This window comes from Corylus avellana, chromosome 1 (assembly GCF_965113065.1).
Source record: "Corylus avellana chromosome 1, dhCorAvel1.hap1.2, whole genome shotgun sequence".
In the NCBI taxonomy this organism is placed as follows: domain Eukaryota; kingdom Viridiplantae; phylum Streptophyta; class Magnoliopsida; order Fagales; family Betulaceae; genus Corylus; species Corylus avellana.
This window is the reverse complement of record NC_142490.1, coordinates 22,439,408-22,467,407: the sequence shown is the minus strand read 5'-3', so window position 1 is coordinate 22,467,407 and position 28,000 is coordinate 22,439,408. Positions and strand designations below refer to the sequence as shown.

Here is a 28,000-nt window from a genome sequence, read left to right as displayed (position 1 = left end):
TTAATGACTAAATTCAAATTTGATGAAAATATATGGGGTCAATATGATTTTTCCCATGATTCAATCAGTAAGATTAATCTTAGATATCACATCCCCATTCCGCCCCTATGTTATTAGGCTGACGTAAATTTAATGGTTGATGGGCACCATTACATTAGTCCAATAAAATGAGAGTGGGTTTTAGCATTTCTCATTCAACAAATGTGATATAGTATTTGAGACTTCATCCAATTTGATTTGGATAGAGTTTTCCTTTAAAATGAGTGGATGAATTTTTTCCAACTCAATTTATAAAATTCTCATATCGATCCTTTTTTTACGCCACATGGTCTAGTAGCCATAAACTTTACAGCTACTAATTAAAAAATGTCACATCACCTTAATTTGTAAGATATTTGTGAGATATTTGTGTGGTTTTCTTTTATAAGTCGGAAAAAAATTCTTCAATCCCACTGATAAAGAAAAATCTGTCCATTTCATTTACCCACCAAAAGGTCGTGCTTGTCATTACAACCTTCTATATAAATCAAACCCAGCAAGCCAAATTGGCTAACATGGTCTCCAAAGCATATATGATCCAAGCTGCCAACTATATATCATGGGTGAAGCAATTATATCTCAGCCTCAGGTACCCCTCCCTGCAGTGCTCATAATCCGCCAGCAAACTCTCTCCCCTCCTAAGCCTTCATCTTTAACACCGTTCTCTGCAGTTGCACCGCCTCGCTCTGTCGTAGTTTCCAGCTGCAGGCCTCAAAGAACAATATTATTGGAAACAATTTACGAGGAAGACAACGAAAGCGAATGCATGGAGACATCTCAGGCTGCTTCATCAGCACCGTTCATGGCTCCGCCGCAGTCCACGTGTTTCCTGGAAGTGCGGAAGCCCTTGTTGGTGCCGTACACTCACAACTGCCAGTGTGCGTAGGAAAATATATGAAACGTTACTCTCGATGTTATGTTGGAAATTATACTATGTAGGAAAAACATATATATTATATATATGTTTTTTAATGTAAAATCATGGTTTATGTTGGACATTTTCTAACTTCTTTTGCTTTTCTGTTTGAAGCAATTTAGCAAACTATTGTTCATTCTGAAGTACTGGTTTGTGGTTGTATGCTGTGGAAAGCTTAATTGGTACGTATAAATGGAAAAGTAGTAGAGGTATTTTTTTTTTCTTAATAATTTTCTTTCCTCTAGTGCTTCCGATGTCAATGAGAAAAGTCATATTTTGATTTTTGTTTTTTTAAAAAAGAATTGTTGTACTCATTCCGGATTATATAACCAAAAAAAAAAAAGAGTTCATTTTTTAGATTCTATATCCATAGGAAAAAAAAAAAAAAACTCCAGAAGTGTCTCTTTCAAAATGAAAATGAATCGAAGATGTCTCAAACGACCAAAGACCTAGGGAACCACTCTTGAGTGAACTATCTTGTGGGTGGAAAATAATATGACCGGTAAATATTGATTTAACATGGTATCAGTCTATCCAAGCCAAGTTATGAGTTTGAATCTTATCTTCGTCGTTTATCTTCAATTTCAACTAAAGAAGTGTTTGAATTCACACGTGATATAAATGTTATTTAATTTATATTCTAACAAAAATGAATAAACTAACGCCCAAATTCTTTGGGCATCCTTTGGATCAATCGTAAAGCATATAGAGTTTCTTCTCGAAATCTTTCACTAAAATAGCCAAATCGAGAGATTTGATTACACTAATACATAAATGGTAAATGACTCCATAAAAAAAAAAAAAAATTTTAAGAAAAAAAAAAAAAAGAAAAAAAAAATCAATCAACTTAATATAAAGAATATTCTAAAATATTGTAACAAAAGGTTTGGCTCAAGGAAGTGTCAGAGCTATCTATTGCCAGTTTCTCTTTCCAAAATAGTTGAGTCACCATCACTTCAGTTGTAAAGGCCACACTCGGCTCTTAGCGACCAAATTTTTTAATTATTTGTATCCATTTTGTGAAAAACAATGTTCCCACAAAATTGCTAGTAGCAATTCATGTAACCCTTCCCCAAAAACACAATTATCGTAGTTAAAAATACATTGGCTTATCATTAATGGTGGCGGTTCAGTAACTTCAAAAAAAATCTTCTAAGTAGTTGAATTGTATTAGAATAAGAGTTTGATTTTCAAAATGAGAATCGTACGTTAGTCCTATTAGTATTAACCACCTCCCTAAACCTTATCGCTAAGAGAAGTAATCTTCACAACAAAAGATCAGCAAACACTACAAAAAATTTGGTCATTAGCGGCGACTCCAAGTCGCCGCTAATGACCCAAAAATGGCTGCTATTTACCAATAGCGGCAACAAAGTGGCTGCTATTTGGTTGCTGCTAGTAATCGGACGCTGATGCCAAATAGCGGCGACTTTTAGGATCGCCGCTAATAAGGGATCATTAGCGGCAACTTTGAGTTGCCGCTAATGACTTTTTTGGTCGCCGCAAAAATATGTTCGAAATTACCTCAAGGTCGCCGCTATTGGTATATCATTAAAGTCGCCGCTAATTATATAAAAAAAAATTAAAAAAAATTAATAGCGGCAACTCTTAGTTGCCGCTATTCCACTATCATCAGCGGCGACTCTAAGAGTCGCCGCTATTACACTATCATTAGCGGCGACTTAAGGTCGCCGCTAATTATATAAAAAAATTTTAAAAAATTAATAGCGGCAACTCTTAGTTGCCGCTATTCCACTATCATCAGCGACGACTCTAAGAGTTGCCGCTATTACACTATCATTAGCGGCGACGTTAATGTTGCCGCTAATTATATAAAAAAATTTAAAAAATTAATAGCGGCAACCGAGAGTTGCCACTATTCCACTATTATCAGCGACAACTCTAAGAGTCGCCGCTATTCCACTATCATTAGCGGCGACTTTAAGGTCGCCGCTAATGATATGAGAAAATTTAAAAAAAAAAAAAATAATAATAATAATAATAATAATAATTAATTTTTGGATTTTATTATATATATAGTAGTTATAATAGGCCAAACTTACCATTAAACTCTTACATCATACAAGTATTTTCACACCCTATTTGAGTAAAATATGATTTACATTAAATTAAAAGTATATATATATATATATATATATATATTATGCTCACATAACTATTGAAAAGGAAAATTATCTGAATAAAAACTTTGCAAGAGATCACATTATAATCTCAATTGTTTCTATGTGACAGGTCTAGAAAGATTTGTATTTTGAATTGCTATTTTTCTCCAAGTCCTACTATACCTAAAGAAAAATAGCTATGCAAGTACATATGCACAAAATAAGTGTCAACAAAGAAGAATTTCATTAGAAACAGAGAAGAAAAGCTTCTTATCCTAGTAACACTTGGTAGTTATTGAGATTAATTAGTCTTCAAAAAGATTCCCCTGCTGCCCTTCAAACCATACTCTATAAGGCACATGTTCACAGCAAAAATATGAGACCTGTCCAGCTTGTGTCCATTTGTCTTCTCTCTAGCGAGCTCAGCTTCCTACAATAGGGACATAAAAAAACCAGATCTAATGAAAATACATTAAACCACACCACACTACAGTATAGAACAGCATTAATACCCACAGCCAGTGTTTGGAAATGTATAGAAACTAGCTACAAGCAGATGAACAGAAACTTTAATAATAATCCAAATGTGTATATTATTATCCAAAAGTTATTACTACGATGGTCATTTTTCAATCAAGCCTTGTCCATCAACTTGAGATTGGATAAGTAAATTTTAGAACTCAGGAAGCAAATCCCACAGCATTCAACAACAAATCTTAAAACCAAAAGCAAATTCCTAACATGTAAACAACTTTCAATAAAAAAAAGAAAAGGACAAAGCAATGTAAAAGGAACGTAAAACATTTTTCATGAAGTTTATGGGCAGTCGATTTCCATCCATAATGAATTAATTTGACTCAAACCAGATATTCTAAAACCCAATAAAATTAAATATAATGGATAGATGATTCATCTTTTACACCCATCAATTGCTGGCCTGAGGTGGATTGTTCTACACTCTTTAACATGGAAAACTTCTAATAACTACATAAATAAAAAGAATTCGTATATAAATTGAAATCTTTAAAATCATATGCTTTACAGAAAGATAATATACTCCTAATGTATACTACCACCTGCAATGATTTGACATCTTTACGCTAACAAAATATGCAAGATAACTCCCTCCCTATGGAATGGTTCTTTCCCAAGACAAGAAATAAATAAAAGCAAACTTTTTTTCCTTTTCCTTCTTAGAGATCGTTAAACTTCAAAACCAAAACATTAACAATGTAGGAAGAGAAGAGAGTTGAACAAAGTGTGTATTATGCAAGACAAGCAATAAGAAAAATACAATCAAGAATATCTGTACATAATGCAATCAAGAATATGTGTATTAAAGTAATCTTAATCTCAAGGTACATAATGCAATCAAGAATATGAAAATAGAAATTTCTTTTTTAGTTGACTGCACTATTGCCCTTCCCCATCAAATCAATCAAAATGAGAATCTTCTAGAAAGGGATATAGAGGTCAAGAACTTAAATAAACAACAAACTTCTTTAGCAGAACAAGACAAGACATTGACATTTTCTTACTCCTTTTTGATGTTTTTGGATACAAAAGAAGCTCACCACTAACAAAGAAGGCATCTGCTCAAGGAAAACAGAAAGGGACAACTCAAACCATATGCCAAACAAAATGCAGCAATTTAAATTAACACACACACGACCTTCCACATATCCATGAGTAGATTCATCATCCTCACAATTAACTTTCCATAGAGTTCAGCAAATGCAAGATAACCATAGCAGATACACAACCCAAACTAAAAATTTCTCCTAGCATATTATTTCACAAAATAAACCTAGTTTATGATACCTCAAATCATACTCTTAATAAACCTAGTTTATGATACCTCAAAGCATATTATGGAATGAACTACAAACACGTATCCCACGGATAACATAAGTCAAAATATTAATACTTAAACCTGGCTGGGCACTAACTACAAACAAGTCAAGATAACATGAGTCGAAAGCCATTTAGATACTAGGAGCAACATCAGAACCAGATATACCTCATTGTTATTCTGTTTTGAAACTGCTAGAATTCTGTTTAAGCCTCATCCAAACCCATCCCTTTTAGCCATCTCACAGCAAGACAAAATTGAGCAGCTATGTTAGCCATAAGCACCCTTCATTGCCAGCAAGAAGAAGCAAATTCTAACACCTGGCCTTGACAGCAAATTCCTTTGGATTCACCCAAATGGCCTTCATTATTTTATTTTATTTTATTTTTTGACAATATTGAAATGTTGTAGCCTATATGTATTTGTGATATATATTGTGAGCCTATGGGAATGCTTTGTGAGAAATGATAAACAAACAACCGAATTGCAGAGGAGATCCTTGTCACTATCTAACCAGAGGCTAAGGAGGGGGTTGTCTAGCGGCCTATACGTTTGTGATATTGTGAGCACATCAATTTGCTCTCCTATGGCCTTTATTCAAGTTACATCTTTTCATTCAGCCACATAGCTTTCCTTCTTGACCCAACAGTTCAAAAAACTCTCTTTTTTGTTCATTCAACACTTTATTATGATTTGATCTTCTTAACTATATATATATATATATATATATGCTTTGATCTTGTTAGCTTCAAATTTTTTGTCTTAGCATAACCAAAAAAAAAAATGTAATGATCTTCTTTGTTATGTTGGCGCAGCCTCCTATATCTTAGCATGCATATATATATATATATATATATGGGACCAATTTCTATTTCATTATAGACTATAGGTGCAATCCATTTTAGCAAACGAAATCAACTAGTAGAAAGCCCAATTACAGAAAAATATCTTAACATGATATCATCAAAACTGCAGTAAAACTTACTGTATCTAAATGTCCAAAAAGTCGAAAGCCATTTTGAAACTGCTAGAATTCTGTTTAAGCCTCATCCAAACCCATCCCTTTCCCCCATCGCAAACCTCACAGTGGCAGACCTTATCCCCCCCCTCCAAAGAAGCTGGAACTGTATTACATGAACCAACCCTTCATCAGATCCCTTTTTGACCCCAACTCTTCATCAAAAATTTTGGACATACACCTCTCCCAAAGGCCGACTACAGATTGATGATTTTCATACTAACTCTTCTTATTATATAATCAACTAAATAGCCAAAACCCTTTACAAATGAGAAAGAATAGAGAAAAGACCAAAATAAACATCTCCCACAAAATACCCAATAAAGATCACTACATGTATACAAAGCTATCTATCACCATCAGTTATGGAAAAGGACGTATAACATGGGGAAAAAAAATGTAAAGCAACAAATGAAGAGGAAAAAACCAAAAATAAGACCAACACACAAGAATATTCTCTACTTAGAGCCAAAATAAATCAGATATAATTTTTTAAAAAAAATGCAAAAACAATCTAAATAACCAACAAAAAAAGATGAATAGCGGAAGAAAAAAAAAGGGATCCACAAAGTGAAACAAAACACCAAATCAAAGACAAACCGAAATGTAAAATCCCAAAATAAAAAAGAGCAAGACAGAGTGAGAGTTACAGTGGGTCCGTGAACAGGGTCTGAAGCAATGAACTCTTCAACATCGGAAGCGGACCATGAGAGGAGGGGCTTATCGATGAACCTGGTATTGGCCTATTGCATACAATCACTTTGTGCCTACACAATCACAGAGAATATGTCACCCTTCAAATGTAAATAAAGTAGACTGAAAGAGACAGAGACAGAGAGAAACGAAGAGACAGCTTCGCCGGTGGCCGATCGAAGACCTCGCTGGAGTGAGAGAGTGGTGAGCAGCAGGAGAGAGATCGAGTGAGAGGGGGGTTATTTTTGAGGGAGAGAGATCGAGAGTGAGAGTGATGAGGGAGGTGAGTGAGAGAGGGTGTTAGGGATTTTGGTGTTTTGAGGATTGGGGGAAAAAAACGCGGTTCATAAAATTTTTGTCCAAAAATTTCAGAAACCGCGCCACTGGTAATTGGCGCTTTATTTTTCGCACTCATCAGCGGCGACTCTTAAGAGTCGCCGCTGTTTGGACCAAATAGCGGCAACTTTTGTTGCCGCTAATTACTTTAATTTTTTAAAAATAATTTTAATTTAAAATGTAGAGTCAATTTGAAATTCTATAACATTTATAAGGGTATAAAAGTCATTTTTCAGGAAACATATAATTCACAAGATATTTTTTTATAATTTATTAATAGCTTAAATTTTTTAAATAAAAATAAACAATTCACCAATAATTAAAATAAAAATAACGATCAATTAAACTAATTCGCTAGGATCGATCGGATGTTCATATACACAAAAATATAGGAAATTATATATATATATTCACATTTGCTCTTATCTTCACATTTAAATAAGAATAAAAAATAGAAAATTTCAATAATGGTATATAAATCGAACTAATTCACTAGGATCGATCGGATGTTCGATCGAACATTTGATCCTATCACGATCAATCGAACTAATTCATTAGGATCGATCGGATATTCGATCGATCATTTGATCCTATCACGATCAATCGAACTAATTCATTAGGATTGATCGAATGTTTAATCAATCATTTGATCATATCACAATCAATAGAATTAATTTAGTAGGATCGATCAGATGTTTGATGGATCATTTGATCCTATCACAATCAATCAAATTAATTCAATAGGATCCATCGAATGTTCGATCGATCATATAATCATATCACGATCAATCGAACTAATTCACCAGGATCGATTGGAAGTTTGATCTATCATCATCAATTAAACTAATTCATTATGATTGATCAAATGTTTCGACCGGATGTTTGATCTATCATGATCAATCGAACTAATTCATTAGAATTGATCGGATGTTTGATCCTATCACGTTCAATCGAACTAATTCAATAAGATCGATTAGATGTTTGAACTAACATTTGATCCTATCACGATCAATCAAATTAATTCAGTAAGATCCATCGGATGTTCGATCGATCATTTGATCATATCACGATCAATCGAACTAATTCACTAGGATTGATCGGAAGTTTGATCTATCATGATCAATCGAACTAATTCATTATGATCAATCGGATGTTCGATCAGAAGTTTGATCTATCATGATCAATCGAACTAATTTATTAGGATCAATCGGATGTTCGATCGGAAATTTGATCTATCATGATCAATCGAACTAATTCATTATGATCGATCGGATGTTTGATCCTATCAGGTTCAATCAAACTAATTCAATAAGATCGATTGGATGTTTGATCGAACATTTGATCCTATCACGATTAATCGAACTAATTCACTAGGATCGATCAGATGTTTGATTGAACATTTGATTCTATCACGATCAATTGAACTAATTCACTAAGAAATAGAAAACTTCAATAACAATATAAAAAAAAATAATAATAATAATTTTTCTAAGCGTTTTAATTTAATAGGAAATTTTGTTTTATTTAAAAGAAAAAAATAAATATTTATTTTTTAAATAAAATAAGAATAGAAAAAAAAAAGAAAAAAAAAATCACCAATAATTAATATAAAAGAAATAATGACATATTATCGGAGGTGAATTTTTGGGAAATAACTTTTTTTTCCATTATATATGTAGGGTCAATAGCATCACCCCAATATTTATTTATTATTATTATTATTTTTTTTTTTTTCAGGGGTCAATAGCGGCCACCCAAACGTCGCCGCTATTAACCACGGATCAGCGGCGACTTACGGGAGTTGCCGCTGTTGACGCCAATTAGCGGCAACTTTCGGTTGCCGCTAATGAGCTTTTTAATTTTTTTTAAATCATTTTTTTTCTCATTCAATAGCGGCAACCCCAGAGTTGCCGCTATTGACACTGATCAGCGGCAACCCGAATGTTGCCACTATTGACCACCCATCAGCGGCGACACGCAGGAGTCGCCGCTATTTACCCTCATTAGCGGCAACTTTATTGTTGCCGCTGATTTAATCGTATTAGCGGCGACTATTATTGCCGCTATTGATGTTAAATAGCGGCGACTCTTGAGAGTTGCCGCTAATGATGGTAAATAGCAGCAACTATGAGTGGCCACTATTGTTGTTGTTGCTAAATAATATATTTTTTTGCTTTTAGCGGCAACTCTATAGTCGCCGCTATTGAGGGGTCATTAGCGGCAACTTTCAAAAGTTGCTGCTAATGACCCCTCAATAGCGGCAACTTTGGGGTCGCCGCTATTTATTTGGTCGCTAAAGACCATATTGCTTGTAGTGAAAGATCATAGCCTCTCAAGCTAGCTAGGTGTAACATTCCTTCTAGGGACCTTGGTAACATAAGATTAAGGGAAAATTTCACTTTGGACTCCTAAACTATCACCCCTTTTAACATGTCTCCCTCAAACTTCAAAACCTCTCACTTTGGACCCCTGAACTTTTAATTTCTATCACTTAGACTCATTCCTTCAATTTTTGCCATTAAAACTCTTAAAAAGACAAAATTACTCTTCAATATTCTTTTTATTAAAAAATAAAAAATTGAAAAAAAAAAGGTTACAAGGTGGCCCAACCGTGGGTCACCTTGTGATTTTTTTTAATATATATTTTTTTAATTTTTAATTTGAAATTTTATAAAAAAGCCAGTGGTATAAATGTCATTGTCTAACTTTTAACATTTAAAATCTAACGGGGGGTCCAAAGTGATAGAAATTGAAAGTTCAAGGGACCAAAGTGAAAGGTTTTAAAGTTTGAAGGTAGCATGTCAAAAAGACTGGTAGTTCAAGGATTCAAAGTGAAGTTTTCCCTAAGATTAATTAGAAAACCAATTTAGGCTTCCAAGTGAAAGATTACTAGAGATTTATATGAAAAAAATAAACGGTAGAGATGGGTTGATAGGAGATAACTCTCCGTTCTTTTTCTTTTTACTTTTCACTAGAAGCAAGCCAAACTCGGATCGGCAATGATCCGGAAAGGAATATGCCAGAAGTACTTCGTCTCTTATAAAAATTAATGTTTGTGGTAGGCATAGGCATAGGCTCTTAGGCTAGCTTATCTTTCTCTTCTTGTTCCATGCGCAGGCAATGCAATAGTTTGTGTCCCAAATGACAAATTGGGTGTACAATCCGTTCACATGGTGCATGTACCTCAATTTCCAACCATTTTTTTTTAATAAATAATTATTAATTAAGAATGTAGCTAGCTAGAACGGTCCCCTTTGCTAGAAGCATATCAATAGACCTCACAATAAGGTAATTCAAGGACATGAACTGAACCAGTTGGCAGTTGTGGACCTTACCATCTTGGCATGATACGCCGTTATATATATATCATCAAGAAAAGGACGATTAAGTGAAATGGAAATTAAATTATGAAAAATATTTTTTATTATTCCACTAATTTGAGAATATGTTATATTGGATATTTCAAGCTGTCAATATTTAATTCACTCATTTACATTGCATATAACTCCACATAAAAAATAAATCATATGTAACGTTCTCGCATGCATGATAAATTTTATGTAACTTTGAGGGGCATGCATGGTGAAAATATTGGAAGCTCGATTTTGTGATTTCGTGAATTTGAGCTTCACTTCTTTTTACCTACACATACATTCTTTAGTGAAATGATATTTTGTGTCGATTTGTTTGCTTTGGTCATTGATTACAGGGTTTTGGTGGAAGGCTGATGTGAAATGCCGGTGACATCATTGGCATTGGGCGGGTAAACCGAAGGAGGAGGAACCAGTGCTGAGTTTGTGGACGACTGGAGGAAGCATCGATTAAAATGGATATGGAAGGCCGGATAACGGCACAAAGGCCGGCTAAATGGCACGGAGGCCAAAAAAGGGCTGTTGATGGCCAGCGGAAGGTGGACGTTGGCATAGAAGAAGCCAAGCTTGACTGAGAAGGACAAAATCCGGTGCTGGGCAGTGGACGAGATGGTAGGAGGAGGCGCGACGGAGCTGAGTTGTTGGATTGCTTGTGAAGGCTAGTTGGAGTTGGATCTCATATTGCTGTTGTGGGCCAATTGAGGGTCAGATTGAGCAATTGGACCGATTGAAATGGGCTTGAATCATAATGGGCCAAAAAAGACGGTTTTAGACTAGGTTGAGAAGGGTCGGTTTGGCCTTAATCCAATTGAATCGGGTCGAATCCTGTGGAGCGGGTTGACGACCTGGGCCGAATTGGCCTGAGCCTTATGGATCGGGTTGAAAGAGTGGTTTGAACAAGCCTGAAACTAAGGTGAACCAGCAGGTTGAAAGCGGTGGGCAAGATTGAAGTGGGCCGAACTGGCCTAAACCCAGTCCACTAGAATCATGGGTAAGGTCAAGTCCCGTGGACCACGCATATAGAGCGTAACTCATGCGTGTGGATAGCCACGCAGATGGCACTAGGATGCACAGAGAAGCTCCACCAACGTGTGGAGGTGCGTGACATAGAGGGTTGGTGAATGGAGACATGTGTTTGTGTGGGAGGATCAGAAATGGACTCAGGAAACGCATGGGGGCGCGTGCAGTGTTGGAACAAGTTGAAAGTTCATAGATCCACCTATCTAAGGTTGACAAACCACTTTTGGTGGTTATTTTGCTGAAAAGCGGAATGGTGGAGCCGCGTGGAGATTCTGCTAGTGGCGCGTGGAGTTGTTGGTGGAGATGGGTCTCCCACATATCGATAAATTTGTACCTTGCAAACTTAATTATAGCCTTGGATTTTCAAATCTTGGTTTGAGGAAGACAGAGAAGACACTAACAGCACAAGTGGAGGTGCGTGGCGGCTTGTGAAACCGTCGGAAAAGAACATCAAGAAAATGTCAAAGATGTTTGTTGAAGGCAAGAGAAAAGTTGCTATGATGTAATGTACAAATATATGATGAGTATAATATGTAAGAGAGAAGAGTACTGGAAGCAGAGAGAAAGTGATGGGCTACAACTTGACTGTATTAAGGTATATAATATTGTATTACATAGGTGATCTCCATTATAGAGAGACTAAGAATGATGAACAAGTAAAATAAACTAAGGAATGAAATAAATCATATAAGGAAGTAGAATAAAGGAGAAAAATATTCTAACTAAAGTGATCATAAATATATTATTAATCATAGTTGGCCCATTTTCATTTCCTAGTCAAGTTGATCCTATTGTGGCTCATATGGTAGCCCAATCAAGTATGGAGTTCTAGAGGGTCTTCTTTTAAGCGAAGCTTCTTAAGGATCAGAACTCTGATTTGGATAAACCTACGGCCAGCATTAATGCAACCTGATTTTGCCAATTTGAGTATGTTCTTGAAATGTATATTTGTTTAGATTAGGTGTATATGATTCAACAATTCCTAGCCTATTTCAGATGCTGCTTTTTTGGCTTAATTAGTCTCCACCGATAAATGTTTGACATGCCAACCCAACACGACCTATTTTTTTGCACCTTGTGTCACCCCCCTTGGTTCACCTGTATATAGCCCGGCTAACCTACACATTTTCTTCAACTCAAACATTCCTCCATTGTTACAAGCAGCCAGAGCCAATTGTTTCTGTGCCTCTCACATTAATTCTGAGGTTTTGTAGGAGAGAATTATTACATAAAAGGTTTTTCTCAGAGAGCTATAGAGATGATGAAGGAGATGAGGTACATGCAGAACTTGGGTGAAGTTGCACCAGCCCTTCTCATATCCTCCTACCAGAAATACTCCAGTAATTGTCATAAATTAGAGACCATTGAAGAAGAAGGATCTGAGTGCTTCGAGCTTCTGCCAAAGAGGGTGTTGTTTCTTCTGCCTGTGTTGTTTCCTTTTCTTTGTTATCATTTGTTCTATAGAGTTGTTTGATGTGGGAAATTTCTCAATACATGGATGGTAAACTTAATTTTCGCAAACTCCCTCAAATTTTTCAAAGAGCTACTCTTCACGTCCCTTTATCTCATCAAACGTGTAATGTCGGCCCCTATGAAATGAATGTGACAAATAAGTGTAAAGAAATAGCATTACTAAAAAAAATAGGAAAATGTTATTTTCGGACTCTTTAGTTCTTAATTTTTTATGTAAAGTTTCTCATTTTAAAACTTAATGTGATTATGTTTTTGCTTCATCTTTTATGTTTAGTCTTTGGCACAATTACGTGCATTCTTGCGCGCGAATGTCTTAGTAGTTTATAATAAATGAAAAATGCTCTGTTTTGTGATTAAAAAATGCTTAAGGAAGTATAAAATTAAACAGAAAAATTGCTGACGAATAACTTTGGATTTTGTGTGCTTAAAAGTTAAAGCAGACATGGATAAATGTAACGAGAAAATACACTTTATCCCTTAATAATAAATAGATATAAATTTCTTTCAAATCAGTTTAGAGAAAATATTCTCCAACCCATGTAAAATAGTGCCAAGTATCTATAAACATTTAAAACGCACATTAAATTCTTAATCTCATTAATAGTAGTTTACTAATGTAGACTAAATTTAATGTGCCTTTTAAATGTTTATAAATACTTGGCACTATTTTATATGGGTTGGGAGATATTTCCTCCAGGTTTGGAGGAAATTTTTGTCCTAAATAAATTAGGGTGTAAATCGCATTATATAGACAGGGGTGAAGTAAAACAGCACATTGGCGTGCGTGGCACACCAGTGTAAATTTTTATTTTTTTTATAATTAAAAAAAAAAAAAATTAGCTGGCGTGCCATGCACACCAGCGTCCGCTGTATCATGGTCCTATAGACAGATAATATATTTGTTCTGCGTTTGCAGTGGAAGACGGATTTTAGAAACCACTCACTCATTCAAAGCGAGCAAAATCCACTCATAATCACACACAGGCAACGATGTTTTTGTACTAACCGCCTACGACAACCGCATTACATTTTTTTTTTTTTGGCATTTTTACCTCTAACGTTTAAAAACTAATACTTGAACCCCACAAACTATCAAATTGCAACACTTTAGCCCCTCCGTTAAATTAATCTGTCTGTTTGGACGGAAATTAAGTCACGTGTGTTCCACGTGAGGTAAAGGATTAAAAAAAAAAACCCCCCAAAAAGTAAAAGAAAACCCTTAGTGAAAATCCATTTTTTCGTGCATGTTTGAATCTTTTATTGAACTTTGCTGATTAGGTTTATTTGCACGGTTAGATAAATAAATAAAATAATAATAATAATAATTTTACATATGAAAGGGGATGTAGCTATATGGCATATTACAAAAATATAGAGCAAGATTTTGCTTGAGGATTGATACCTCGCGTCTCCAAATTTTTATCTTTTCCCATCTTTTTATTTTTATAATTTCTTTTGGTCATTTTATTTTTTATTTTTTGAAAGAAATCAGTTCAATTTCATTAATTGATAAACGAACATAAAACTCAAATAACACAGAGCAAAAACTTTGAAGAAACCATAGCCGAAGCTACGAGGTTACAAGCGTCAAAGATAACGTATTATATTCCAGACTTAAACAAAATCCGCTAACCTATGACTAATTTTCAAATTAAACAGCAGATATGTGCCAAACAGACTCAAACTAATGCATAGATAGCTCTTATTTCTCGGCACTGAGGGCAAAGAACCCCAAGCCAAAGCTCATCCTTCTCAACTCGAAAGTCAGAATAATGTTCACATTCACAACCCAAAGGTCTTGACCAAAGCAAACAAATCCGAAGGGCATCAGACAGGCAGATCGAGAGAGAGGACCGAGCATTATTACAAGCAAAAACAAAAACGATTACAAGGAAACGAAACATGATAGAAAGAACAAAAAAAAAGGAAAGCCATACAAAATTACAGGAAAATAAACAATATAAAAAGCACACCAAGAGGATGACAGCAGCCAGAAAGAAGAACCGATCGCACGCTCGCTAGAAACCGAAAACATAAGGGGTGTTGGAAGCTCATCGCGGTGGGGGTGCGAGAAAAGGCTCAGCAGAGGACGGTGGGAGGCGGAGCACGCGGAGGAGATCAGCGGCGCACTCAAATGGAGGAGGAAGTTTGAGTGAAACTCCAAGAGCATCACCCACAAAGTGTACCTATACAAGCAGAAAAAAACAACAAAAGCAAATACAGAAAGAAACAAACACAATTAGGGACCAAAGGAGGGGGAAGACGCGAAGAGGAAGGGAAAGGAAAAAATCACCCAAAGAGCTAGGGGCATCAGGTAAATAGGCTAACTCGCTAAGAAAAAGAGGGCTATGGGAGGGGAGGGAGGAGGCAGAAGAGGGAGAGGGGAGGAGGGCTAGAGGGGGAGAACAAAGAACAAAGGTTCTCCCCTTCCGACGACGCTCTTTGCTAGAGATGAAACCCTAGCAGAGAGGAGAGGGGAAATACCTCTTTTGTTTTTAGTCTATGCCCCTTCGCTTAAATGTTAAAGTAAATGTGATGTAATTTTTAAAATTATTATTGGATCAAAATTCAATAGTGATTCAATATCTCAAATTCAATAATTATTTTAAAAGTAACATCACCTTTGAGAATAAAACTTTTAAAAAGAGAGAGACAAAAATATAAGCCTTTCAACATACTAGGTGAAAGTCAACATTCACCTAGCATGTTGTTTCACCTTCAATCCAGCCGACTCGTTGTGTAGGCAGGGAGGATATAAGCTAGTCCCTGCATTCTTGTGTCATTTCCCTTTTGGTCTTGTTTTTAAACGTGGAAGTGGGGTTCAAAGATAATTTTTTTTTTTTTCTTTTGACATGATGAAACGTAGTCCCCAGTCGATTAAGCTACCCCCTTGAGGACTAGGTTCAAAGATAAGATTAATTGCTTGCAAAGGTCCTACATAAATTTTTTTAAAAAAAATTACGTTACATATTTTTATTTTTTCTTCAATTTATTGTCTTATAATTAAATTTTCGCAAATTTTCATGTTGTTTGCTTGATCCCTTTTAATAATAATAATAATAATAATAAAGAAAAGAAAAGTCAATTTTTTTTGTTTGTGTACAATACTTGCAAAATTTATAGTCTAACATAGTCCAATTGAGAATTTACAACCTCATAATGGGAGTGAGAAGCACACAAGTGAAATTACCAGCATAATCTGGCATAATTATATTATTTCGATCAATAAGGTTGTATGTAATTACTTCTTTTTCCTCAGATTTAACAAATGTCTACCTTAACAATCACATATGTTTACACTATCAGCTTCCACTATGGGTGTTTCTAAAGAATGACAAACATAATATGTTCAAGGTCATCCTCCAATAATGATCAAACCCCACCCCTTTATAAATAACAATCACTATATATGTCATAATATAATAACACTCATCTTATAAAAACTTGGGAGTCCTTGAAACCCACCATCATGTTTTCAACCAACTCCATTGCAAGGTGTCTGCTCTAGATTCAAAGCACTGTCCATTGTATCTTTAATTCTTTACTCCAGGAATGTACAACTTCGAGTAATAATGCGTAACCTGTTACACTAACGAATCAAATCACTAATCTGTCCAATTAAGTGGATTGACATGTGAAAATGGTGAAATATGGAAGGCATTTCCCTATACTAAGACAACTTCCAATGAATATATTTGATTTGATTAATATACAAATATCAGCAAGGATTTCCCTAAAATTTAATTAATACCTATGTTGGTTTATATGCACCATGAACTAGGATGAGATGCCTATAACATGAAACTAGTAGGTATTCATACTCGTATTGGTATGAATACAAATGCATATCACTGAATAAAAAATCGCATGGATATATGACATTGATGGGAAACTTCTCATTAACACAAATTATTGTATCAACTTCACCTTTTCAACTAGAAATGGCTTTCTTGTTCCAAGACAAATGCATCTCCCCATAAGGCCTGCAAAAATAATGGCAGCAAAAAATATACCATATTAAGCTTCCACAACAGGGTGTCTAGATTGACAAGTTGAGACAGTTCAAACTGGATAGATAACTATTTACTATTTGCAACTTCTAGTAAATGATAGTCACAGAACTAAGAGCTATCAGCAGAATGTGGTTTTACACATGGCGACATGATAGTGCCGGAAAGAATAACACAATTGTTAATAGCAAAATCTGGTACAGTAGTGGGCACTCTCAAGATGAAAATGTGTATGCAGTACAATTACTTCAACAACATTACAATGCCAACTATGAGCAGCCAATCAAAAAAGCTTCATTTATTGAGGATGAGGCCCCGACTCATTGACTATATGCATTTTATGCCAAACATCATAGAGCCAGATACATAGTGGGTGGACATGATGTATGCCATATGTATATATGCTTACAACCTGTATAATAACAACTAATTGAACCCGATTAGATTAGAAAGGTGATGAAAACTCTAATAGTGGAAATATTTTTTTTGATAAGTAATAAGAAGTTTATTAAAGAAGGAGAAAAGTGAGACGCGCCCCTAATTACACACGAAGTATACAAAGGGGGCCAAAGCGAACCCAAAGAAAAACCCCAGCACACCCACCCAGAAAAACCAAAAAACCACCCAAAAACCCTCAAACAAACTCACCAAAGCAAAATCATTCAAACCCATCGTGGTTGTATTTCGACAAAATATTTGAGAGATAAAAGCCATTGACAAAAATATGTTAAGTCTGTTACAGATCTTGTTGAATGGCCATGTGAGACTGAGTGAGAGAGGGGGCGGCAAAATACTTGAATAACAGTCTTGAATGATGGGAATGACCAAGTATGATATGATCTAAACAATCATATGGAATTCCAGAATTACAAGGGCAATAGTTTCCTTATGATAGAGAAAGACTTCAAGTTGTTAACAACTTGTCAAAAGCCTTAAGCGGCATGTATATTTCAGATGTAACAGAGGATAAATATGCAGAGAAAGCAAGTAGTTGTGATGATGTATCTACAGAGTATTACCTTGAACATTTGATATGAAGTAATATGAAGACAATGGCGACCAATAAACAAACAGAACCAACAACAATGTACGCAGCCCCAATGAAGTCATTCTTTCCTCCCAGCCAGCTTGATGTTGAAAGAACAAGCTTCTTTTTCCCGCCAAAACTGTAGGTGTTGTAGTTGTTCATCAACTTGACTACGATAACATCATCTGCATCCAAATCCTCTTCAATTCTACCATACAATTTTCGGAAGCTAGGGAGAGCAGCAGTGCGCATCCATACAATAAGATCTTCTTGATCACTTAGCTAATTATTTTGTCACAACCCACCAACCAAGTACAAAAGAACAAGACAAGGCCAAAAGGCATCATTAGAACTCACACTCTAGCCAATACTAGAAAAAAGATATACAGTGCAAATATAGGGGATTAGACCCACCCAGAAGATCACTTAAAAAGAAAGAACTTTTCCCAGATATCATATGCATATAAGGTAGGTATGGGCATTGACAGGGGATTGGGACCTATTACTTCTCTGCAATCAGATACTCCAGTCGTAGATTCAATATGGCATTTGGTTACAGTCTTAATGCCTAACTAGAGAGCACAACACTCAATCCCATCTTGTCGTCAATCTTAACACTGGTTCTTTGCAGTATTCCACCGAGTAAAACTGGACAACATTATAAAGAATATCACAACCACTGCACTACCCTATTCAATCAGTCCTGTGAGGGTGCAACTCACTTATTATGAAACAAAATGAAGGGATAATCAATATATCAATATGTTTTGATGATACAACCTACTACTATGAAATAAATATTGTATGCAATGAACTAATTTAAAACACATGCTTCATGAGTCAGGGCCGTATACCAGTCGAGGAAAAAACTACATAACTACTAGACAGGGGTGGTTACATAAAGGTTTTGCAAGTCATAATTATGTAGCATGATATTCGAGGGCAAAGGAGTACAGAAAGAAATTGTTGTACACTGCTACTACTTACAGGAATACTTGGATCTAGCCTTCCACCACCAATCAAGGTTCCATTCTGGAAATTGAAGGGATATACATGTTTCCCAAATTTGTGATCACGGTCACTCTTCCAAGCTATGTTCTTCCTGTTAACCTTCAATTCTGATCTCCCACGAATAAATTTATATGTATCATTAAACAAACTCCATGCTATCAACCCACAGGGGACAACTGGAAGACCATTACTGGACTGTTCAGGTTTACAGGAACTGGAGTCATTGTACTTTAGTCCATGCAACAGCTGCTGATCATTTCTATTTTTGACATACCTGAAAAAAAAAAAAAAAAAATTGGAGTTGGCACCAACTTGAAAGCACACAGTTGAGATTACAACCAGTAGAAAATTTCCAAATTATCATTTGGTCTAACAAAAAAGAATCCCATAATTCTTCTAAAGATTTTAGGCATAAAAAATAATCTAACACAAAGAAATGAATGAATTTCTCCAAATTTCACCATAAAATATTCATAAATAAGAAGTTTCGGCATGGAGTGTAAAGCAAAGAAAAATTTATAAAAGAATTTCCAAGATATATTTTCCATCTTAACCAATTTAAGTTTAAAAATAATCAAGGCTCTTAAACTTTTTTTTATGTTGATGAAAATTAATGAAGTTCAAATAATTGTATAATGTACATATAGATAGATGTGGGAAGGTACCCATATTTACAACTTATTTCTTTTTTTCCATCATTTTCTATTGAACCAAAGGGAGCCACGTGACAATACTTCAGTTATGAAACAAAAAAAGCCAGAAAATAGCAAAAAACTCCATCACAGTTCCCTGGATGAAACCATAGAACCATATAACAAACTGAATTTAAAATAATAACAATAACAACAACAACAACAATATAATAATAATAAAAGAGAAATTTTAAAGGGTAAATAGGGTAAGAGACAATTATAGGTACACAGGTAATCAAAAGTAAGCATAGCACTCATCACTACATTAGAAATAGAAACTAAGGCTATGTTTGGTAAGCTTTTTAACAAGTTTTTTCTTTCCTCAAATACAAAAACACACTTTTCAGAAAATTGTTACCGAACGAAACACTTTAAAAACACACACAACACAAAACAATATTAAAAAAATAAAACATAACACACTTTAGAAAACTCCCCACACCTTATAAGTATATTTTCGAAAAAACACATTTATTTTTTCAGATGTGGAAGCTAACTTGTTACTTAAAAGAAATAGAGAGGTGGCCGAGCCCAAGGGAGGAGATCGAGGAGTGGCGACCTCTATCTTGGTCAGAGGTGGCAGCACACGACCACCTCTAACCTGTTAGGGTGGCCGTTTTATTATTATTATTATTATTATTATTATTTATTTTTTTATTTTTTTAAGAAAGAAGTCAAACTCCAGACCTGAGAAAATAAGCATGTGTTTCTCAAAATAAACATTTATAGTATTTGTTTCTTTGAAAACACTAAACACTAGAAGTTTACCAAACAATTTTCTTTTGCTAACTCCACAAACAACTCTTTTCAAATGTGGACCCCACTGAAAATATTTCTCAACTTTCCATCACGTCAAAAACTCTTTTGAAATCAAAACACACAAACACACACACACAAAAAAAAAACACACACGCACACACTTTTTGACACACTTACCAAACATACAATAAAGAACTCTCACCTTCGGTGGTTCTGATAGTAGTTATCAAGTTGATAGTAGATGTAAATTGGAGCTTTCATGTGTTTGTACACCTACAAAGGAATTCAAAAACACATAATAAAAGAAAATAAATTAAAAATAAATAAATTAAAAAAAAAAAAGGTGAAAAGTAATGGCTTAAATCCAATGACCAAAAGCTCCACTATTTCTATGAATTTCCAAATGTGTATAAAGTAAACAAAGTAATGTTCCTAAGCTCTATCACATGTAGAAAATTATGCAGGGTGACATCAACCAAAGGATTTTCATTTTAAGCAATTCATTAATTTATTGCAGTTCGTCAAAGATTTTGAACTTCGAAGATCCAGACTATCATATCCTACAAGCCTCCATTCTTCTATTGCCAAATGGCACAAAATTTTTTTGGATAAGTAATCGAAATATCATTAAAAACAAAAAATCGTTACACAGAGAGTATACAGGAGAAACACCTAGTTAGGAGAAGTTTCTTATGAAAACTAAGCTCTCATGGAGCTACAAACATAGACGTCCAAGTATAAAGAGTAAAAAAGAAAAAGGATTCAAGGTCTGCCAACATTCTCTCACAGTTCTATCATTTCTTTCTCTTCAAAGACACTACAAGAGGTAAGAAGGCAACATCTTCGACACAACAACACTCAGAGTTGTACCATCAGTCTACTAGCAAGCAAATAAGTCAGCTACACTACTAGGCATCACCCAAGACTGCCTAAAAAGACTGAAAAAGGCATTCCATAAGGAGCAGCAACCTCACAATTAAGGAGAAGATGGTCCACAGACTTCCCATCCCTTTTGCACATCTATCATTCACAATGACATGCCGCTTCCTAAAATTGCCCATAGTAAGGATCTTTCCTAGAACCACCAAACAAGCAAAAAAGGCTGCCCTCAAGGGAAACTTAGTCCTGCAAATACTCTTCCAAGGGAAAGGAGTGCTATCGTTACAAGCAAGGACACTGTAGAAGGAGCTAATAGCGAAAAACCCTTTTTATGGAATGGAACAAAGACATCTACCTCCAAATCATGAGCTGTTCTAACAAGGATTACGTTCCACTGAATTGAATCACTAGAAAACTCCAAGTGAGCCACTACTGAAGCATCTTGTACACAGGCAATGCCATATAAATTTGGAAAGGTTTCCTTAAGGGCCTTGTCCCCACAACTCAGATCATGCTAGAATCTAACATTGACGCCATCTCCCACCTCAAACCTAGTATGACTTAACAATATCCCCCAACCTCTCTTGATATTCTTCCAAACCCCCACCCCATACGAACCAACAAGCTCATTAGAACACCAACCACCCCACGAGCTGCCAAATTTTGGGTCCACCACAACTCTCTATCATGCCTCTCTCATGCACATAGCCAAATGGCACAAGATATCCCCAGCTAAAAGAGAGAAAAGGCACAAAATTCCTGAATCAAACCTCAAAACCCAGGGAATGGGCTCGAAGGCCACCGACCTAGCCAATGCCATTAATGCGCTAGGGAGACAATACCAACCCTGGTGCACGCATGGAGAAAGGGCCTAGTTTTTTTTTCAGTATTTTGGTATATCAAAGGCATAACTGCATCGATTCCGCTTTTTCTTCTCTTTGGATTTCTTCTTATCTCTCTTTAATTTATGTGAGCTTTTGCGTATTCTATATTAAATCCCATATTGGCCCTTATTGCTTTATGTCGAGGCCACCACTGTAAACCTAATTATCTCCCTTTCCTGTTCCTATATAAGAAAGACACGAATATCATGCATCATATATCTATCCAATAAAATGTCTTGTCATAGACAAAAAAACTAGACACATAGAAAAGTGCACAATATATGTACAGTTTAAAGCCTCTACAATAAGGGATAGACTCAAAAGTGCAATTTTAGTAAAGGCTAAGTAAACATGAGTTCGCTCCACCAGAATTTCTGAGCCTAAGCCAGAAGTTAGATACCTTAGTTGATTTCCTTTCACTCCCTCCAAAATATTTCATTTCCATAGATCAACAAAGCTTCAACTTAAAATTACAAAGCCTTAAGGGTGAAAGGTGGGGGAAAGAAATAAACTAACAAAGATCATGGCAGATCAATTTAAGACTTGTCAAATGTCTTTGAAATAAACTCAAATCAGGAAAGACAGGAGAACAACCAAAAATTTGTTTTAATTAAAACTAGAAGCCTATAAGCTTGTGGATTGGTTACCCATTAATTTCTTACATGGTCAAATATTATGCAAGGATTGTTTGCATTCACTTGAGACTAAACATAAGGAAGCAGCTAAGAACATCTGTAGACTTTGAGTCATCTGATGTCCTCTTCAAATAGTGGGACTTCATATTTTAAGCAAAAGTCTTCGAAAATAGGGACTTCTAAAGATAACTACTAAACAGGTTCATTCAAAGCTAATTATGTATAATGTATCCACCTTAGAACTAGCTGAAGAAACAAGTACAAATAGTTTCATAGATATGGTGTGTTAAAAAGAACCTATATCGATTGCATACAGTAACTAGGAGTCCTATTACACCTAAGGCCAACTCCAATTCACAAAACCAAGGTTCATCTCGTGTAGTGATTGTGGACTCGTACAAGGATATTGAGTAGAATGTTGGTGGTGCAGATGGACCTCCATACATCTAGGACCTCTATGCGCTAACTCCTCCAAAACAATTTTCAGACCGAAGCTTCAAGAGGTAAGATAGAACTCCAATGGTGATGCAATCTGGATCAGGTTAAGTAACTTAAGGTAGCAGTATTTAGCAGCTAGCTACAGTGTTTAGCTTGTGTTCTTTTCCCTTTTGAGTGTATTACTGTACAAAGTTGATAAGATCTATATTCGACTAGTTCACCTTTCTTAACAAAGTTTTAGAACAAGTATACATATAAAACATAACACATTTAATCAAGGGAAGATGATAATAAGATAGCATCAAAGAGACTGGTGAAATTACATAAAGCAAATGAATGCATTATAGAGGCGTATCCAAAAAATTTGTTATTATTTACACTTATGAAAAGAACACAACAGAATTGAATTGGATTCAAGAGCCATTGAATCTAGTCTAAAAGCGCGTCAGAAATTCCTCCTAAAAATATCTCTTTCTAGATTTGCTCAATTATAGAAAGTCCATCTACCAGCTCTTCTTCTTCTATTGTAAGAAAAAGTATTTATGCTTTTGGACAAGAGGGAGCACATTACTCCACCCATTAAAACTGTCCTAACTGATCTTTTTTCTTTCTTTTTTTCTTTTGTTTGCTCTTCTTCTTGTTTTGGGAAATGAACTATACTATGTGCTTAATCCAAACCACTTGATTTTAATATGAATGTTTTCGTCGGCAATATGTTGGGATTCTTGGTAGGTTTACGACACTAAATTGTGGACTGCTAAATCTATGAAGGCTGTACATTTCAGTAAAGGAGAAATCATCATCAGAATTAAGAATGAGTATTGGCGAAGTTTGCAATATGAAATCCTTGAAAGCTTTATGAATCTCATAAAATCAACAAGTCACAGGAATTGTCATTGAATATGTGGAGAACACCCAAAAAAAAAAAAAAAAAAAGAAAAGAAAAGGAAGTATCACCTTTAAGAAGAGAGAACAATTTTTGGGAATTGAGCTATCTTTGATATATCGTAGCTTATCGCTTTTAAATGCATCTGGTACACATTTAATATCATACCGGTCCACAAGTTCAACAACCTAGAAATCAAATGTCAAATAAATAATCATTTACAGATCCATGCTCTATATGACTGCAAGCCTTTGAAGAGAAAAAGAACGCGTGGGCAGCAATTTGAAAAGGTTCAAGCAACTTAAATACTTACACTTCTCGAAGAACGAACAGTAACAAGTCCAACAGGAATGAAAAAAGCACCCATAAATAGATACGTAGTGATGACCTGAAGAATATAAAGTGAACACCACAAAGTACAAAAATAAAGATGAATGGTGGATTATGGAAGATTCAGATATAAATACTAGTCATTGAGAAGGTACCCATGCTGGTGTTAGGATAGGTTTACAAGCTGGGAGTTTCTGCTGTTTAAACTGATGAAACACTGCAAAAGCACTGGATTAGGAATTTTATAAATTAATCTAGACAAAGAAAGTTAAGTGCAAATATGTCATGTCTTAACAAATAGTCGATATGTGCCAACTGGCATTTTCTCAGAAGATTACATCCAAACTGCAAAAGAAACTAATAAAATAAAGGACGAAAAAAAAAAAAAAAAACACCTCAGCTAATGGTGCATAGATTTATTCCATATTACAGAGTCAAAGTCGATAAAAAAAAATTGGCAGTGCAATGCAATGGAACAACAATAAATCCCCTTAACATATTAGAACTAATCGGTGTCTCTGTGGGATAAAGTGATCTGACATCCTTCCAAGCAAGGTTGAGATAGATGGCTGCCAGAATCATACAGATTGCTGATTCAATACTTAATTCCAATAAAATTGAGTGATCCCTAATATCTGAAGCATATGCTAAATGATGCAGAAGAACATAGTACAACATTAGTCACATTTTATTCACACATGTGGTTGCCCAGATGTGAGAGAGTAAGTGAAGAATCATGTCATAGAAGTCAAGATGGGTAGAAAAACATTTTTGGGTGTAAAGTGAACAAATAAGAAAATGAGGCAAAATATGTGCTTGCTAGAAGCATGTGCAGAACCATACTCACAAAACTTTTTTTCTGGAAGTTTCCAGGAGCTCTGAAGGTTAAAAAACTAACAGTGATAGATAATTCACATGAGCAAGATCTAAAGTGACTGAGATAAACAACATCTAAAAGCAGCTGTATGGACCTTCTTCTCGAGCATATTAACCATTTATCTTAATCTCTTAACCTTAGTTTAAAAATCTCAATACCCTTAAGAATGTGTTTCTCACCAGTACCCCCCCCCCCCCCCCCCCCCCCCCCCCAAGCTGAACCGCTTAGAATAACAAATTGGCAACTCAAATATGATGATTATTCATCTTTAAGGACCATAAGTAAAATATAGATACAATTCCTGTCTAATATGTCAAATGATTTTATGGATTTTCACAGAATCAGATAATAGTCTAATGCATAGTATTTAATGTTCCCCACAACGGTTGATGACAAAAAACAACACAATAATCCTCTCCTAGTCCTGACTTAGCCAACTAACACATCATAAAGTCCATTGATTTAATGTACAACTATTTTACCACTTCAATAACCAGTAAACAAGTGCATTTGATTACTCAGCTCAACTTACTTTCCCAATCTCTACAACAGAATGATTAAACACACACAAACACACACGCAAACCCTAATAAACCTTCAAATCAAAAAACAATGACATGATTTTGTTATACCATTAGATTTGCCTTCTATTGGAACCTCTCGGGGTCTTACTGGAGCTGCTGAGGTACTCGCTCTTTCCATTTCCATCAATTCTAACTCTCAGCAATGCCACTGCACAGACCAAACCTTTAGAAGTCAGTCCTTAAGTTCCAATGGTAAACAAATCACACCAGAATTGAGAATGTTCTCACACATTGCATCAGAACCAAAGCTTTCTCGTATCAAGGGCTAAAATTCGAAAGATTTCGTTTTCTCCCATCGCAGAAACAGTGCGAATGGGTATATGCTTTTGGTTTTCCTTGCATTTTCTCAGCAACCAAACAGCGTTAGCGAGAGACGAGAGTAGAAGGAATACCTGATGACTTTGTGGCGATCGGAAATGGGGAATTGAATTTCAGAGGCGGGAGACGTGAAGACGACAAGTTAAGAAACTGGAGGGAATATGGGGTTGCTTGGGGGTGATGGAAAATTTGGAAGTTTTGCTTTATTCTTTGCTTGGGGAGCTTGCTAGATTTTTTTTTTTTTTTTTTTTTTTTTTTTTTTTTTAATACTAATGGGCACCAAAATTAGTAAAATTAAATTGGATAAAATAAGTTCACCATTCATGTTTTTTAATGTTTTGAAAAGTAGAGTTTAAATTTGAAAAAGTTTTTTACATTTTGAAAAATATTTTTATTTTAAATTATGTTAATGTTTAGAGAAAATTATACTTTCAATTTTTAAAACATAGGGGAAAAAAAAAAAGTCAAAATTGTCGAATTGCAACAATTTGGAAGTTTAGGGGGTAAAGTGTCACTTTTTAAACATTGGGATTAAAAGTACAAATGGATATATAGTTCAGAGGGTAAAGTGTATTTTCCCCTAAAACATATTATCAAGACATTCTTGAAAATATCATACCAATCTAAACTCACCAATTGTCAAGAAATTCTTGAAAATATCATACCAATAAGAGAAAAGAGAAATGTTGTGGTGCAATAAAAGGACCATTTTTTGTCCATAAAAGTCTTAGGTAGCAAAAGGCTACAAGCCCCATTCGTAATTGTTGTGACCCCACCTACTGATGGAGCCTGTGACCTTTTGTCGCCTAAGACTTTTATGGGCTAAACATTGTTTTTTTATTACACTATAGCATATCTCAAGAGAAAATGACCAATACAAATGGGTAAATTTAATATGCGATGCTCAATACGTTGAATATTTAACTAAAATTAATAGTGAATTGACGGAGACAAAATTCAAACTCATAATATTTTGCTCTGATACCATGTTAAATTACTATTTATCACAAAAGTTTAAACTGATAAAAAGAATAAGTTTAATCATTTAGTCAATATTGAGGCCTTTCGCTTTGCTCCTCGACTTATCCTTCACACCAATATGTTCATAACCCACTTTTTCTTTTTCCCTTAACAAGAGAATCTACTCTATACACTTCACCACTAAACTATTCAATCATTTGCACTTTTAACTACAGTATTTAAAAGGTGACATTTTACCCCCAAAGTATTTGACATTGATACTTGACCCCATAAAGTACATTTTACTCTTTGAAATATTTTGAGTTGACACTTTACCCTCCAAAGTAACTAAGTTTTGGGGGGTATAGTGTCAACTCCAGGGGTAAATTATCAATTCAAAATACTTCAGGAGGCAAAGTGTACTTCATGGGGGTCAAATGTCAATGTCATATACTTTGAGGGGAGTAAAGTGTCACTTTTTAAACATTGAGGTTAAAAGTGCAAATAGGTGAATAGTTTAGGGGGATAAAATGTATTTTCCCCTAAAATATATTGTAGTTCACACCGGTAGCCTAGAAGGTTCAAGTAATGGTTGTACACAAATATTAACTAGCATATTAAACAAAACACATATGCACCAAACAATCAATATTTTATACTGATTATTAGTAATTTGTAATTATTGTTAAAATTTATATTTAAATAATCAAATAAATTAATTTTATATATATATATATATATATATATATATATATACACACACACATAAGGCTCATGTAATTTTCACACGAAAAGGAGATTCGAACTAGTAACTTTCGCTTTATAAGGCGTAGCCCCCAGCCGATTGAGTTACCCCACTCATATACATA

General features: G+C 35.1%; 1 protein-coding gene and 1 long non-coding RNA gene across 2 annotated transcripts; both read right to left on the bottom strand.

Annotated features, from left to right (window-relative positions):
• Positions 1-3,174: 3,174 nt before the first annotated feature.
• LOC148588126 (uncharacterized) lies at positions 3,175-6,935 on the bottom strand. Its single transcript, XR_015909806.1, has 3 exons — positions 6,800-6,935; positions 6,599-6,715; positions 3,175-3,508 (listed from the first exon to the last, which is right to left on the bottom strand). It is a non-coding gene; the product is annotated as an uncharacterized LOC148588126 (long non-coding RNA).
• Positions 6,936-16,327: 9,392 nt separating this feature from the next.
• LOC132172862 (LEM3 (ligand-effect modulator 3) family protein / CDC50 family protein) lies at positions 16,328-26,377 on the bottom strand. The gene is made up of 10 exons (XM_059584430.2): positions 26,246-26,377; positions 25,902-26,001; positions 24,548-24,609; positions 24,376-24,450; positions 24,134-24,250; positions 20,543-20,613; positions 18,866-19,163; positions 17,871-18,160; positions 16,769-16,824; positions 16,328-16,422 (listed from the first exon to the last, which is right to left on the bottom strand). The coding sequence occupies exons 2-9, from the start codon at positions 25,975-25,977 to the stop codon at positions 16,773-16,775; spliced, it is 1,041 nt and encodes a 346-aa protein (XP_059440413.2). The 5' UTR covers positions 25,978-26,001; positions 26,246-26,377; the 3' UTR covers positions 16,328-16,422; positions 16,769-16,772.
• Positions 26,378-28,000: the final 1,623 nt, after the last annotated feature.